This window comes from Panulirus ornatus, chromosome 1 (genome assembly GCF_036320965.1).
Source record: "Panulirus ornatus isolate Po-2019 chromosome 1, ASM3632096v1, whole genome shotgun sequence".
NCBI classification, from domain to species: Eukaryota; Metazoa; Arthropoda; class Malacostraca; order Decapoda; family Palinuridae; genus Panulirus; species Panulirus ornatus.
In genome coordinates, this window is record NC_092224.1 from 86,274,406 (window position 1) to 86,291,834 (window position 17,429).

Genomic DNA, 17,429 nt, shown 5'->3' on the forward strand with positions numbered 1-17,429 from the left:
TCCCAAAAAGGTCTTCAACTAGGAAAAAAAAAACAGTGTGAACCAGAGGACAGGTGTGAACCAGAGGACAGGTGTGAACCAGAGGACAGGTGTGAACCAGAGGACAGGTGTGAACCAGAGGACAGGTGTGAGCCAGAGGACAGGTGTGAACCAGAGGACAGGTGTGAACCAGAGGACAGGTGTGAACCAGAGGACAGGTGTGAACCAGAGGACAGGTGTGAACCAGAGGACAGGTGTGAGCCAGAGGACAGGTGTGAGCCAGAGGCCACAGGTGTGAGCCAGAGGACAGGTGTGAACCAGAGGACAGGTGTGAACCAGAGGACAGGTGTGAACCAGAGGACAGGTGTGAACCAGAGGACAGGTGTGAGCCAGAGGCCACAGGTGTGAGCCAGAGGCCACAGGTGTGAGCCAGAGGACAGGTGTGAGCCAGAGGACAGGTGTGAACCAGAGGACAGGTGTGAACCAGAGGACAGGTGTGAACCAGAGGACAGGTGTGAGCCAGAGGACAGGTGTGAACCAGAGGACAGGTGTGAACCAGAGGACAGGTGTGAACCAGAGGACAGGTGTGAGCCAGAGGACAGGTGTGAACCAGAGGACAGGTGTGAGCCAGAGGCCACAGGTGTGAGCCAGAGGCCACAGGTGTGAGCCAGAGGCCACAGGTGTGAGCCAGAGGCCACAGGTGTGAGCCAGAGGCCACAGGTGTGAGCCAGAGGACAGTGTGAACCAGAGGACAGGTGTGAACCAGAGGACAGGTGTGAACCAGAGGACAGGTGTGAGCCAGAGGACAGGTGTGAACCAGAGGACAGGTGTGAACCAGAGGACAGGTGTGAGCCAGAGGCCACAGGTGTGAGCCAGAGGACAGGTGTGAACCAGAGGACAGGTGTGAACCAGAGGACAGGTGTGAACCAGAGGACAGGTGTGAGCCAGAGGCCACAGGTGTGAGCCAGAGGCCACAGGTGTGAGCCAGAGGCCACAGGTGTGAGCCAGAGGACAGGTGTGAGCCAGAGGACAGGTGTGAACCAGAGGACAGGTGTGAACCAGAGGACAGGTGTGAACCAGAGGACAGGTGTGAACCAGAGGACAGGTGTGAACCAGAGGACAGGTGTGAGCCAGAGGACAGGTGTGAACCAGAGGACAGGTGTGAGCCAGAGGACAGGTGTGAACCAGAGGACAGGTGTGAACCAGAGGACAGGTGTGAACCAGAGGACAGGTGTGAACCAGAGGACAGGTGTGAGCCAGAGGCCACAGGTGTGAGCCAGAGGACAGGTGTGAACCAGAGGACAGGTGTGAACCAGAGGACAGGTGTGAACCAGAGGACAGGTGTGAACCAGAGGACAGGTGTGAGCCAGAGGACAGGTGTGAGCCAGAGGACAGGTGTGAACCAGAGGACAGGTGTGAGCCAGAGGCCACAGGTGTGAGCCAGAGGACAGTGTGAACCAGAGGACAGGTGTGAACCAGAGGACAGGTGTGAACCAGAGGACAGGTGTGAACCAGAGGACAGGTGTGAACCAGAGGACAGGTGTGAACCAGAGGACAGGTGTGAACCAGAGGACAGGTGTGAACCAGAGGACAGGTGTGAGCCAGAGGACAGGTGTGAGCCAGAGGACAGGTGTGAGCCAGAGGACAGGTGTGAGCCAGAGGACAGGTGTGAGCCAGAGGACAGGTGTGAACCAGAGGACAGGTGTGAGCCAGAGGACAGGTGTGAGCCAGAGGACAGGTGTGAGCCAGAGGACAGGTGTGAGCCAGAGGACAGGTGTGAACCAGAGGACAGGTGTGAACCAGAGGACAGGTGTGAGCCAGAGGACAGGTGTGAGCCAGAGGCCACAGGTGTGAGCCAGAGGACAGGTGTGAGCCAGAGGACAGGTGTGAACCAGAGGACAGGTGTGAGCCAGAGGACAGGTGTGAGCCAGAGGACAGGTGTGAGCCAGAGGACAGGTGTGAGCCAGAGGACAGGTGTGAACCAGAGGACAGGTGTGAGCCAGAGGACAGGTGTGAGCCAGAGGACAGGTGTGAGCCAGAGGACAGGTGTGAGCCAGAGGACAGGTGTGAACCAGAGGACAGGTGTGAGCCAGAGGACAGGTGTGAGCCAGAGGCCACAGGTGTGAGCCAGAGGCCACAGGTGTGAGCCAGAGGACAGGTGTGAGCCAGAGGACAGGTGTGAACCAGAGGACAGGTGTGAACCAGAGGACAGGTGTGAGCCAGAGGCCACAGGTGTGAGCCAGAGGACAGGTGTGAACCAGAGGACAGGTGTGAGCCAGAGGCCACAGGTGTGAGCCAGAGGCCACAGGTGTGAGCCAGAGGACAGGTGTGAGCCAGAGGCCACAGGTGTGAGCCAGAGGACAGGTGTGAGCCAGAGGACAGGTGTGAGCCAGAGGACAGGTGTGAGCCAGAGGACAGGTGTGAAGCAGATAATATCAGGTGTATATTTAATGAAATCTTCTGGGATTTTCTACCCTAACAGCCTGGGTTGGGCTCAGCCTGTTGGAATGGTCGTTGGTCGACCAAGCTGTTGGGAGCCGCAGCCCTCAGGCCCACATAGCCCCCACAGCCTGGCTGGTCTGGTACAATTTGTAAGTGCTTGCCCCAGTGCACTCTTGATCTTCACTATGCATCCCAGGCTGCTTCTGATGGTAGATGGCAACGTGTTGAAGAATCTTGAGCCCCGGATGTTTAAGGTGTTCCCCAAATTTTGTGCGTAACCACCTTTGGATTTCAGAGGCAGTAATTTCCAGTCTTCCATGCATGCCGTGCCATAGATGTCATCTCCAAATCTAAGTTGGGAACTATACCTTCTAGGAAATTTTCGGGTGTAGATAATATATCCCTCTCCATTTGTGCTCCAGTCGTTTCCAGTAATTTAGTTTTTACAGCATTAAAAAGGGGCAGTAAAAGGTCTCTGAAAACTTCTAAATCCGTAGTTTCGCCCGCCTTATAGGCGATGTTAGAATGCAACATTATTCAATTTGTGAAAGACTTAGCGCTTTGAATAACATTATCCTGGTTTGTCTTCCCCTTGTCTTGAAGGTCCGCGGGATCCAGCCAGCCATCCTTCTGCACGAGGCAACCGTGTTTTGTTGTTTGGCTAAGGTTGGGTCTTGGACATTAACAACTCATTGGCCTTTCACATTATTCATCAGGTTCGTGATAGCGTCTCTGTCAGCGTTGCTTTTGATTTCCATTTTTCATTTCCCTATACCCAAGGGGTATGGGGGAAATGAAAATTGTACATGAAAGTTGTACATTCATCTCCCAGGTTATCCATTTTTTCCTAGCCTTCGTATTCTATGTGCTATGACACCAGGGTCACACCTTTTCATATGCTTTTCCAAAGCTTGTGTACATCACGTCTGCATTTTCTTTGTTTGTGTCACCCAGCGACAAGTGTGAGCCACAGGACAGGCCGTACCAGAGGACAGGGGGTGAACCAGAGGACAGGTATGAGCCAAAGGACAGTGTGAGCCAGAGGACAGGTGTGAACCAGAACAGGTGTAAACGCCAGAGGACAGGTGTAACCAGAGGACGGGGCGTGAGCTAGAGGCTAGGGCGAGTTGGGGGACAGGCGTAGCCAAAGGACAGGTATAAGCCAAGGCCGCAGGTGTAAGCCAGAGGCCACAGGTGGTAAGCCAGAGGCCACAAGTGTGAGCCAGAGGCCACAGGTGTGAGCCAGAGGCCACAGGTGTGTTCATGGTACTCACGGTCGTCGCTGAAGTCGTCTACGAGGATGATCTCCTTCACCAGGTGCTCAGGACTCCGGTTCAACACGCTGTAGGGACGAAGCTCACGTTAGGATCACGACGACACACAAGACATGTTGATAACACGATGATAACAGCAAGATAAAGGTAACGGGATAACAACATTATGCCTTAATAATACAATACTCGTTACAGACATGATGAACACATTGAGTGTAACAATACTCGTTACAGATATGATAACCACATATGCCGTAACACATTACTTGCTACACACACATGATAACTACACAAGGCGACAATATATGCTACAACGCATTACTCGTTACAGGCATGATAACCACATATAGTGTCATACAATACTCATTAAAGACATTAAAAGAACATATACTGTAACACAATACTTGTCACAGACGAGGTTTGTACAATATAAACCCCCATTATGTCCCCTCAGGAGTAACACCAGACTGGACTACATGCTGACTCTTCTCTTGCTTCACCCTAGTCCCCCTTCGTGTCCCATGTCCCAGGTGATCGGTTCGTCCATATCTCAAACAACTGTGTCGTGTCGATGGCATCAAAATCCGATGAGGAACTTCAAAGTCGTGATCATGTCCCTCATCCTCCTGATGTATGGCTACCCCTTCCCTCCCTTGCAGCTCGTCTTCCTCACTGTACATCATGCAGTTACTGCCAGCAGTTGGACCCCTCACCACAACTCTCTCTCCCCTTTAAGCACGGTAACCAAACTGGTGTCAGGTACTTTAGCTTACGTCAAATATACGTCACGAATATCTTATCTCAATATTATCTCTATGTCAGTGAACTTAAAGTCAAGTGTGACATTTACCAGAAGGTAAACTTTACTTTCTTAATCATTACAATGTTTTCTGACGTCAGGTTGTGTAATACGTTAACCCGCTGGCTCCTTCTCACAGGAACATACCTTCCCATAACAGATTGGTCTCATTACAGAATACTGCAACTCCTTCACACTGAATATGGTTGCAATGCGTTCCATTGATCAAGTCACTGACCACAGCTGGAATCCGAGCCTCTCTGCAAGTCGCTAAAATCCTGAGTATTCCGTCCAGTATTCTCTCATAATACGTTGTGTGTCGTCTCGAAGCATATTCAGGTAAGGTTCGAGTCCCCGAAAGTCACTTCCGGAGATCGAGAACAGTAACGACCCTAAGACTTAGCCCTGTGGAACGCCAGTGGTTACCTGTACACATCTACAAGAAGCCCCTCTGATATGACGACTCAACATCCTTGTGTTCATGTCATTTCTGATGCACATCCAGTGCCATTCTCCTGATGTCTGCCTGGATGTTTGACTGCCAGTCTTCTGTGAGGCAGAGTCAAGTGTCTTCTGGTAGTCTGAGATCACACGTTCCATTCTACCAACTCCGTTGTGTGTTCACTTGGTCACGGTAGTTCAGAAGGTTCATTATGCAACACCTCTTTCCTCTGCACCCACGTAGCTTCCCGCGTGTATAGTTCCTGGTTTACAAGTGTTCATCCATTTCCTTCGTACTTACCTCCTTCTGCAGTTCTATACACGGTGAATGTCAGCGGTGCTGGGGGTGTCGAGGAGCTCGTCTTCTCTCCAGCCTTCCCGAACCATAGTACATATATGCTCGTGTACTACGTTAGTGAGCAGTGTGGCAGCGCCTCCAGCGGCCTCACACTTGTATGTACACGTTCTTGTTATATGTTGTGCGAGACGCCATCAAGACCATCCACTTTACACGGATATTGGTCCTTCATTACTGGATACATATATCAAACTCTTCTTCTCATTATCTCTTCTCTGTCTCATCTTGGCAATATCAAAAATGTCTTCAACTAGGAAAAAAAAACACGCTAAAATATGCATATAATTCCTCTCATAATTCTTCCTGTGTTGTAATACCCCTCCCATCCTCTACGTCCTGTAGTCTTACTACCTGGTATATTACCCACACAACTTAATATTCCTGAATTTATGGAACACCTCAGATCTTGGTTACAATCCTCCATTATGTTCTCTCGTCAAAATTCCTCTGGTCTTCCTGCCTTGTTCTGGTGGATTCCTTCTTCCTCGTCCTTGTGTGTCCCCGGGGCAGCGTCTGGTGGCTGGTCTTGTGTGCATCATCTTCTCGCTCGGTATCTGCTTTCCTCAGTCATCCTGACGTCTGCTGAACCACGTCTCTCTCCTCTCTGTCCTCCCGTCCCTTACCACGCTACCTACACCAGCCACCACCACCACCACCAGCCGACCGTCTCCATGACCACGTACACTTCACACATCTCTCATAACACTGATCCATATTTATGAACATGGAATCTCGTTCCCAAGTTTTTATGTGCTTAAAAAGTATATATTCAATTTTGTAAACTTTCCTTCCCTGTATTTTCTTTATAGTGACCCCACACGACGCAGGCAGATAACACGCTCCAATCAAGCACACATCTCGGGCGAAGGAGAAATTTTCACGAGAGGAAAAAAGTGAAAAAAAAAAAAAAAATATATATATATATATATATATATATATATATATATATATATATATATATATATTTTATTTTTTATTATACTCTGTCGCTGTCTCCGCAAGTGTTTGTGGACCTGACTCCTCCAGGAAGACGGGTTATATGGCCAGGGAAAGACATGGGAAGGAAGAGAATTCCCACAGCTCAGCTCTTCCGTGGGATATGGTGGCATCATAAAAGCCAACCTTCGACTTTCTCCTGACATTGCGAGCCGTCTTTAATTTCTTTCTTTCTTCTTTACTGACCATAACATCCCTCCAACGCTGCATGACCCATCATTCTACACAGAGGGGGAGCATGTCTGCCATGCACTGCAGGACCTGAGCATTGACACCCATGCAGTGATGGCGCATCAGTCACCTCTTCTTAATGGTCGTGGGTTCATCAACACATCGATGCAGCATCTGTGAACATCTTACACTTCCATGACTCACTTCCTCCATGTGGATCCATGTATTTCAAAATGATCCATTTGGTAGTATAAATCCTCAATATCAGGACCTTTGTCTGACTGAGTAAGGCATATCTCTGCTTCTTCCGTCTTCTTAATCGTATTTTCATTACTATTACTGAAACTCTTGATACATTTTATCATTTTCTTTTCGTATAATGTTAATGCTCCAACACTACTGCGCATGTGTCTCATACAGTAATCTGTATCTATAGTTCCTGAAGGAGCTGTCGTCGAGCACCCACCAGCAGCTACAGAAACTCTATATGTTATCCCCTCTACTGAGGAGAACCTCTCTCTCTCTCTCTCTCTCTCTCTCTCTCTCTCTCTCTCTCTCTCTCTCTCTCTCTCTCTCTGCCACTGTATAGCCTTTGGGTGATACACATTCGTCAGGACATGGAAAGTCAATTATATGAGTGTCTCAGTACCATCAGGTGCTGGCCATCAGTCAGAGGACCCACCTACTTGTTAACCATTGCCCTAACAGTTCCCATCAGATCTGGTCTGAGTCCCGACTCCCCGTCTCACACAACCCGTGTTCCTCGTGGTTCGTTATCAATTCATTCACACCCGTTAAGAACTATCCTCTCTCTCTCTCTCTCTCTCTCTCTCTCTCTCTCTCTCTCTCTCTCTCTCTCTCTCTCTCTCGGGTTCATTTGGCCAGTCCTCTGTTCCTATATTACCCTGGTGTATGGTCTTATATTACCCTAGAGTATGGTCTTATATTATCATGGTGCATGGTCTTATACTATCGTGGTGTACGATCTTACATTACCCTGGTGTATGGTCTTATATTACCCTAGAGTATGGTCTTATATTACCCTGGTGTATGGTCTTATATTACCCAAGTGTATGGTCTTATATTACCCTGGTGTATGGTCTTATATTACCCTGGTGTATGGTCTCACATTACCCTGGTGTATGGTCTCATATTACCCTGGTGTATGGTCTCACATTACCCTGGTGTATGGTCTTATATTACCCTGGTGTATGGTCTCATATTACCCTGGTGTATGGTCTCACATTACCCTGGTGTATGGTCTCACATTACCCTGGTGTATGGTCTTACGTTACCCTGGCGTATGGTCTTATATTTCTACCTCATCCTTTTTGTAACAGCCACCTTGGCCCTGTCCGTGACTGGAGCCTCCAACGTAAAAGAACCAAAAATCACACGAACCCAATATCACACTTCTGATGATATTGTCAGAGTGGTTGTCTGTCTTCTCATCGCCAGTCTGTTGTTATCTCAGCGTTCGATGATGGTGATTTGGTGACAGTGTGGATAAAAGTTAAATGCCGATTTCCTGGTACAATATCCTGGCAGTGATAGTATTACACCGCCTGGCCCTTGTTACACCGAGTTCTGGTCGAGAGGGACTGGGTGCAAAACGAGCTACGTTGTCGAGTGTGCTGCAGTGAGATGAGAGGAAGTGAGAGAGAGAGAGAGAGAGAGAGAGAGAGAGAGAGAGAGAGAGAGAGAGAGAGAGAGAGAGAGAGAGAGAGAGAGAGAGAGAGAGAGAGAGGAACCAGTACAAGCGCGTGACTGTGGGTCGATCCCGACTTTTGCTTCCCCTCAATTGCGCCATTAGGAAAGGGAGGGGGGGAAGAAGTACGAGTCTGGTCACATGAGAGGTCAGGTGGAGGAGGCCAGATTCCAGCTATAGTGTGTCAAGATGTCACGGTGGAAGACGACTGGGAGGGAGGTGGTGTACTACAGCGAGGGCGGGGTCATGTGCCCTGGCCACCTGCAGGACGCGTGGTGGTGGAGGAGGCGAAGCCGGGGGCCGGCAGGAGGTCTGAGGGGCCCGGTTTGTGTACACTAGATAATGCCGCCCTCAGCTGATGCTTTCGCCTTCTCTCCTCACCCCTGCCGCCGCCGCCGGCCACCAGACCTCAAAGGCTGCTCTCTTAGCCGGCGGGAGGATGCTGGGGTGCGAACCATTGTTCCCACCTCTGCAGACGTGACTCAGGCCGGACTAATGTCCCCCCACCTGACGCAGCGACCAGGGCAAACTCACGCGAATCACTTCCTTTGTTTTGACATCAAGACCTTAACTCAGGTGCTCAGGTCAACCCGTGTCACAAAGACACCAGAATTTTATATATATATATATATATATATATATATATATATATATATATATATATATATATATATATATATACTGACAAATATTCGAATCCGTCGATACTGCAAAAGGATGGCTCTGTCCATTCCCAGTCTGTAGACAAGCCAAGGAAGGAGCCAGAACCACGATGACTAACCCCCATACGCAGTAGCCAATAATACACCCATTTTCTTGGTAGGAGAGAAATTCTTGGCCGGTAGGGTGATATATCTTCGGGAAAATATTTCATAATTGAGGGGAAAGGTTGTGCCTCCAATAAAGGAGGTATGAAAACGGAAAGTGGCGGGGATGAGTGAATATATACCACTGAAAAATGCCATTCCGTCGTTCAGGGTGTGGTGACCAGGGAGGGTGGAAGTTGTGGTAATGAAGGAGGGTGTGGTGGTCAGGGAGGGAGTAAGGGTGCTGTGAGTGGGAGTGGAGGTGGTGGTGGTGAGGGAAGGCGCGGTGGACGAAGACGGAGGGCGTTGTGGTGGTGAGGAAGGGAGATACCAGTGTTCTGGTATCTCAAGATATATGTTTGATGTATATTTGCATACATCATCTACTACACTAACGTCATCAAAGATTAAAGAAACGAGTGAGACTGCCTTCATAAGAAGGTAAAATTCAGTTTTGAAATTTACGTCTAAAACAAGAGACAAAAGTATTAAAGCTGTTGGAATTAAAAGCATTCAACTCCAACAATTTGACGACTGTCACTCCTAGTTTAGGGCTGGAACAGCGGACTATACCTCAACTATCCGGAAGACTATGGAGACACACTGTTAATGTGACGTGAGCACTCACAGCAGCTCCCTGACTTCCAGACGGCATACGGCAGCATACATCACACAGGCGTGAGGAACATCGCGAAACATTATGATAGTCCTAACACATGATTCACAACGACTGAGTCACTACATCCGTAGGGAAAGTGTTCGTCTGCAGGTGTGCTACAAGGCTGCCTCCGGTCACCTGCTCCGGTCATTACTGTCGATGACAGGGTGGCAACACAGGTAAAACAAGACCACGGAGGTCTTGTGTTTGGTATAATACGGTCTTATGTATATACATAGAGGCCTATATGGCCAGGGTCAAAGCAAGCCCAAATCATGGCTATCTCGAACGAAACGTATGAAAGTGTTAAGGAAAAAAAGAAGGTAGGAATTAACCTCAGCTTGTCTGGTGTTTGTACACACGACTTTTGAACGTGGAAAGGTTATACAAACTGGAAGGAGACAAACGAACGAACAGACCTCTACCGCTTCAAAGTACGAGGAAAGAAGGAAGTACCATAACGGTCAATCCTCATATGGTTGGTCTCCACACACAGACTATCCAAGGTAGTAGCCAGGAACGTGCAAACGGTGCAGGTCTTAGGAGGTGGATCACACGGGATGGCCTCGTAAAAGCAGTAGCCATAATAACTATTGCAGGATAAGAAAAAAAAAAATACATCACGGCTGACGGAATGGGAGAACTGAAGGGAGGTGATATCGGCGAGTTAGAATGGAAGACGCCTGTGACTCCACCTTGCATAAAGGAGAAGTGGAGGAAGATTCACCCCAGACATACGAGTAGTACTCCTCACTGGGAGTGAAAGAAATCCCTATAGGCAGAGAATTGCAGTTAACAAGAAAAATGATCGTAGCACCGATACAACAATGCTGGGGGAAGCAGATCTCTCCTGCTCATTATGTATGGTTTTCAGAATACCTCAGAAAAGCACTCTCCCAAGACACTGTACTTGCATCACTCTCGTTCCTTATTCTATTGCCTGACAGTGACGTGAACACAAGCCACAGTTTCCTTATCATCCTTTGCCGATGATGCAAGGGAAGGCATCAAAAATCATGTCCATTGAAGATGCGGAAAGGTTACAAAGAGACATAAAAGAAGTCTTTTAACTAGGCAACCGAGAGGAACATGCTTATCAATGGAGATGTTTCATCTCCTTCAGTATAGGGAAAATGAAGTAATCGGAAACAACACAATATCAGGGAGACACAGACGCTATCATAAACTAACTGAAAAATACGATTTCACACACTGCAATATAACAGACATGTATACCACAGGTGGGAATTTTTCAATTATCGGGATCAAATAATTCCCCCCATTAATGACATTACTCGAAAGTCGAGACGAGAGTTGCTGGGGCCCACGGGAAGGGGCATTAGTGGGGGGCACATCAATTACCACATCAGGAGGTCATCGTACATGACCGGGTACGTATAGCCAAAGCTCAACGCTTTAAACCCCCCGCGGAAAGTCGCAGTGTACCACATCCATCGCCCTGTTCAAATGACCCAGAAGAGGAATATGCGACACTATGGATGACACTGATCCCACACAAGGTGGGGCGACCTACGGGGAGGGGGAACTCCGGGACCTCACAAGCCAGCATCAGCACACTAGATTTACTACGTGCATCTTTGGGCTAAAGGCGGCCCGGGGCCCATATGGAAAAATCCAACCGTGTTACTGCATCAGTCTTGCAGTGTTAGTCGGGACGACCAGACGAGCACCACAAATACGCCCCGGGGATCGTCACGACCACCCCGGGTCAACACAAACACACAACACACCCCAAACCACCAAGCAAATTCAAAGAAATGACTATTCGACTTTTTGATTATCACACACCATAGCAAAAGCAAATAAAAAAGAATTCGACCTTCACTGTTTTTCTACGTCTTCTGTTTACCCTTTGGGGGCTTCCCGTCTCTAATACACCAGCAGACGGTCATGCGTCATGCAGATCAAACGGGCTGGATGCTAACCTCACACACACCGGATAGAATGGCGGTCAGACATAATGAAAACAGGATGAATTACCTCTTGATGACAACACAGCCCCTGGCTACCAACGGCCCCTTGACTACCAGGGACGACCCGGGGCTCCGACGGCACGACCCTTGACTACCCCCAAAGACCCGTGGCTACCAACGGTACGACCCTTGACTACCAAGGGTCGACCCTTGACTACCCCGGCCCAAACCCTTGACTCCAAGGGTCCCCCTTTGGGGAGCACGACCACGACAACCCTTGTGGGATGCCCCCGGGCTGATGACCCCCCCCTGAAGACCAAACTCAAAAAATATAATAAATATGAAAAAAAAAAAAAAATAAAATATATATATATATATATTATATACTGACAAATATTCGAATCCGTCGATACTGCAAAAGGATAGCTCTGTCCATTCCCAGTCTGTAGACAAGCCAAGGAAGGAGCCAGAACCACGATGACTAACCCCCATACGCAGTAGCCAATAATACACCCATTTTCTTGGTAGGAGAGAAATTCTTGGCTGGTAGGGTGATATATCTTCGGGAAAATATTTCATAATTGAGGGGAAAGGTTGTGCCTCCAATAAAGGAGGTATGAAAACGGAAAGTGGCGGGGATGAGTGGATATATACCACTGAAAAATGCCATTCCGTCGTTCAGGGTGTGGTGACCAGGGAGGGTGGAAGTTGTGGTAATGAAGGAGGGTGTGGTGGTCAGGGAGGGAGTAAGGGTGCTGTGAGTGGGAGTGGAGGTGGTGGTGGTGAGGGAAGGCGTGGTGGACGAAGACGGAGGGCGTTGTGGTGGTGAGGAAGGGAGATACCAGTGTTCTGGTATCTCAAGATATATGTTTGATGTATATTTGCATACATCATCTACTACACTAACGTCATCAAAGATTAAAGAAACGAGTGAGACTGCCTTCATAAGAAGGTAAAATTCAGTTTTGAAATTTACGTCTAAAACAAGAGACAAAAGTATTAAAGCTGTTGGAATTAAAAGCATTCAACTCCAACAATTTGACGACTGTCACTCCCAGTTTTGGGCAGGAACAGCGGACTATATCTTAGCTATCAAGAGGACTATGGAGACACACTGTTAATGTGACGTGAGCACTCACAGCAGCTCCCTGACTTCCAGACGGCATACGGCAGCATACACCACACAGGCGTGAGGAACATCGCGAAACATTATGATAGGCCTAACACATGATTCACAACGACTGAGTCACTACATCCGTAAGGAAAGTGTTCGTCTGCAGGTGTGCTACAAGGCAGCCTCCGGTCACCTGCTCCGGTCATTACTGTCGATGACAGGGTGGCAACACCGGTAAAACAAGACCACGGAGGTCTTGTGTTTGGTATAATGCGGTCTTAGGTATATACATAGAGGCCTATATGGCCAGGGTCAAAGCAAGCCCAAATCATGGCTATCTCGAACGAAACGTATGAAAGTGTTAAGGAAAAAAAGAAGGTAGGAATTAACCTCAGCTTGTCTGGTGTTTGTACACACGACTTTTGAACGTGGAAAGGTTATACAAACTGGAAGGAGACAAACGAACGAACAGACCTCTACCGCTTCAAAGTACGAGGAAAGAAGGAAGTACCATAACGGTCAATCCTCATATGGTTGGTCTCCACACACAGACTATCCAAGGTAGTAGCCAGGAACGTGCAAACGGTGCAGGTCTTAGGAGGTGGATCACACGGGATGGCCTCGTAAAAGCAGTAGCCATAATAACTATTGCAGGATAAGAAAAAAAAAATACATCACGGCTGACGGAATGGGAGAACTGAAGGGAGGTGATATCGGCGAGTTAGAATGGAAGACGCCTGTGACTCCACCTTGCATAAAGGAGAAGTGGAGGAAGATTCACCCCAGACATACGAGTAGTACTCCTCACTGGGAGTGAAAGAAATCCCTATAGGCAGAGAATTGCAGTTAACAAGAAAAATGATCGTAGCACCGATACAACAATGCTGGGGGAAGCAGATCTCTCCTGCTCATTATGTATGGTTTTCAGAATACCTCAGAAAAGCACTCTCCCAAGACACTGTACTTGCATCACTCTCGTTCCTTATTCTATTGCCTGACAGTGACGTGAACACAAGCCACAGTTTCCTTATCATCCTTTGCCGATGATGCAAGGGAAGGCATCAAAAATCATGTCCATTGAAGATGTGGAAAGGTTACAAAGAGACATAAAAGAAGTCTTTTAACTAGGCAACCGAGAGGAACATGCTTATCAATGGAGATGTTTCATCTCCTTCAGTATAGGGAAAATGAAGTAATCGGAAACAACACAATATCAGGGAGACACAGACGCTATCATAAACTAACTGAATAATACGATTTCACACACTGCAATATAATGCAGACATGTATATCCGACAGGTCGGAATTTTCAATTTATCTTGGATCAAATAATCTCCCAGTAATGACATTACTCGAGAAGTCGAGACGAGAGTTGCTGTGGCCCACGGGAGAGGGGCATTAGTCGGGGCAGCATCAAGTTACCACAGGGTCAGGAGGTCATCGTACATGACCAAGGCTACGTATAGCCAAAGCTCTAGCAGCGTTAAGACCCCGCAGGAGAAGTCGGCAGTGTAGCCACATCCATCGCCCTGTGTCAAATGACACCAGAAGAGGAGATATGCGACACTATGGATGACACTGATACCACACAAGGTGGTGGCGACCTGGACGGGGAGGAGGAACTCCTGGACCTCACAGAGCCAGCATCAGCATCACTAGATTTACTACGTGCATCGTTGGCTGAGGCGGACCGGGCCATATGGTTAAGAGTCCAACCGTGTTACGTGCATCAGTCTTGCAGTGTTATGTCGGAGGACGACCAGGACGAGCACCACAAATACGACCCAAGGATCGTCACGACCACTCCGGTAACACACACACACACACACACACACACACACACACACACACACACACACACGCAAATGTCAAAGAAATGACTATTCTGACATTTGATTATCACACACCATAGCAAAAGCAAAATAAAAAAGACATTCGTAGCCTTCACTGTTTTTCTACGTCTTCTGTTTATCCTCTGCTTCCCGTCTCTACATGACGACCAGCAGACGGTCATGCGTCATGCAGATCAGAACAGGCTGGATGCTAACCTCAGCACACACCGGATAGAATGGCGAGTCAGACATAATGACACAGGATGAATTACCTCTTGATGACAACAGCACGACCCGTGGCTACCAACGGTACGACCCTTGACTACCACCGGTACGACCCGTGGCTACCGACGGCACGACCCGTGGCTACCAACGGTACGACCCTTGACTACCGACGGTACGACCCGTGGCTACCAACGGTACGACCCTTGACTACCGACGGTACGACCCGTGGCTACCGACGGTACGACCCTTGACTACCAACGGTACGACCCGTGGCTACCGACGGTACGACCCTTGACTACCGACGGTACGACCCTTGACTACCAACGGTACGACCCGTGGCTACCGACGGTACGACCCTTGACTACCGACGGTACGACCCTTGACTACCGACGGTACGACCCGTGGCTACCGACGGTACGACCCGTGGCTACCGACGGTACGACCCTTGACTACCAACGGTACGACCCTTGACTACCGACGGTACGACCCTTGGCTACCAACGGTACGACCCTTGACTACCGACGGTACGACCCGTGGCTACCGACGGTACGACCCTTGACTACCAACGGTACGACCCGTGGCTACCGACGGTACGACCCTTGACTGCCGACGGTACGACCCTTGACTGCCGACGGCACGACCCTTGCCTACCAACGGTACGACCCTTGACTACCAACGGTACGACCCTTGACTACATATGGCACGACCCTTGACTACCGACGGTACGACCCTTGACTACCAACGGTACGACCCTTGACTACAGATGGCACGACCCTTGACTACCGACGGTACGGCCCTTGACTACCAACGGTACGACCCGTGGCTACCGACGGTTCGACCCTTGACAACCACCGGTACGACCCGTGGCTACCAACGGTACGACCCTTGACTACCAACGGTACGACCCGTGGCTACCAACGGTACGACCCTTGACTACCAACGGTACGACCCTTGACTACCGACGGTGCGACCCTTGACTACCAACGGTACGACCCTTGACTACCAACGGTACGACCCTTGACTACCGACGGTACGAGCCTTGACTACCAACGGTACGACCCTTGAGGAGCACGACCACGACAACCCTTGTGTGTGATGACCCCCGGCTGATGACCCGACCCTGAAGACCAGGAACTCAAAAAATATAATCAAATATGAATAAAAAAAAAAAATCAATTACAATATCATAAAAAAAATGAATATGGAAATACCACTTGAACACCATCCAGCGTTCGTGTAACACGTCCGACTCGATACAGGACTCGACTTAAGCTTCAGCTTTAGCTGCAGATCAGCGCAGAGGATCAGCTTAACACGACTGAGTAAAAAAAAACAAGTTAAAAAAGAATCGTAATTGGCAACTGCAGTCCAGATTAAATATATATATATATATATATATATATATATATATATATATATATATATATATATATATATATATATATATATATATATATTATCCTTGGGGATAGGGGAGAAAGATTACTTCCCGCGTATTCCCTGCGTGCCGTAGAAGGCGACTAAAAGATGAGGGAGCAGGGGGCTGAAAATTCTCCCCTCCGGCTTTTACTTTTCCAAAAGAAGGAACAGAGAAGGGGGCCAAGTGAGGATATTTCCCTCTTAGGCTCAGTCCTCTGTTCTTAACGCTACTTCGCTAACGCGGGAAATGGCGAATATGTATGAAAAAAAAATATATACACTACCATCTTATTGAACGCCTGAGAGTCGAACCCTGGCTACCTGGGACGGTCAGCGAACGGCATAACCATTCGACCATCGATAAAACAGATCCATTATAACACTGGTACAGGTATCCACAACTCTAGGGCCCCAACCATTCTCTGCGGGTCTGTGGGAGGGGACAGGCCGCCTCCACTCTGATCCCGAGGACGCCGCAGACCGACTCGTGGGCAACTCGGTAATGTCTATATATCAGAACAAGTAATGTCGACATGAAATCAATGGCAGGTCCAGTATTTCCAATTCAAGACCATCGGTGGTCAAGTGGTTAATCCGTCCACTTACCATTCTCGGAAGCCCGGGTTCGTTCAACTCCTGGGGCCGCCCAATGATGAAACGGTTTACGCTGAATTACATGTGAACTTTACACGTTTTGATATTCGAACCCCGGGAGGGGCTTCCTCCACCTCAGCCACACGGAGGTGAGAAGACACACACACACACACACACACACACACACACACCAGTGTTTCAAATCCCGTGTCGTAACCTCAGTTCGGTGGCGTTAACAAGGACTCGAAGCCAGGGCGGCCCCGATGACGTGACAAGTGTGTACCCATGTCATCCCCCACACACAGGGGGTGAGGCTGGGGCACGGGAGGGGAACACTGGGGGACTCACGCCCTGTGTCTTCCTTCAGCGTTCCAAGTCTGACATGATTCTGCGAGGCAAGAGTTCAAGACACATGAGTTTGATTCACACGAACAGGAGATAATGATATAGGTATTCCTCGAGAAGTGTCTCACTAGCAATACTGGAAAAAGATAGTGAGAGATCAAATGGATCACAGCTTGCGAAGGAGCCATCACCCAGATGGGAGGCAACGCGGATTCTGGGAGAGAGGAGGTCTCCAATTTGAGGCGAAAGAGATGGATGGGTTAGGCGTGTGCTTCTGGACGGTCGGAGAGCATGTGATACTGATCAATACTGAAGGTTAGTAAGGATGCTGGGT

General features: G+C 48.8%; 1 protein-coding gene across 3 annotated transcripts in view; it reads right to left on the reverse strand.

Annotated features, from left to right (window-relative positions):
* LOC139750447 (polypeptide N-acetylgalactosaminyltransferase 2-like) overlaps positions 1 to 17,429 on the reverse strand; it is a 380,066-nt gene that overhangs the window by 41,713 nt on the left and 320,924 nt on the right. For all 3 annotated transcript variants that reach the window (XM_071665276.1, XM_071665270.1, XM_071665260.1), the window contains one exon: positions 3,696 to 3,763. In XM_071665276.1, coding sequence (XP_071521377.1) covers positions 3,696 to 3,763 — 68 coding nt within the window. The remainder of the gene's footprint in view (positions 1 to 3,695; positions 3,764 to 17,429) is intronic.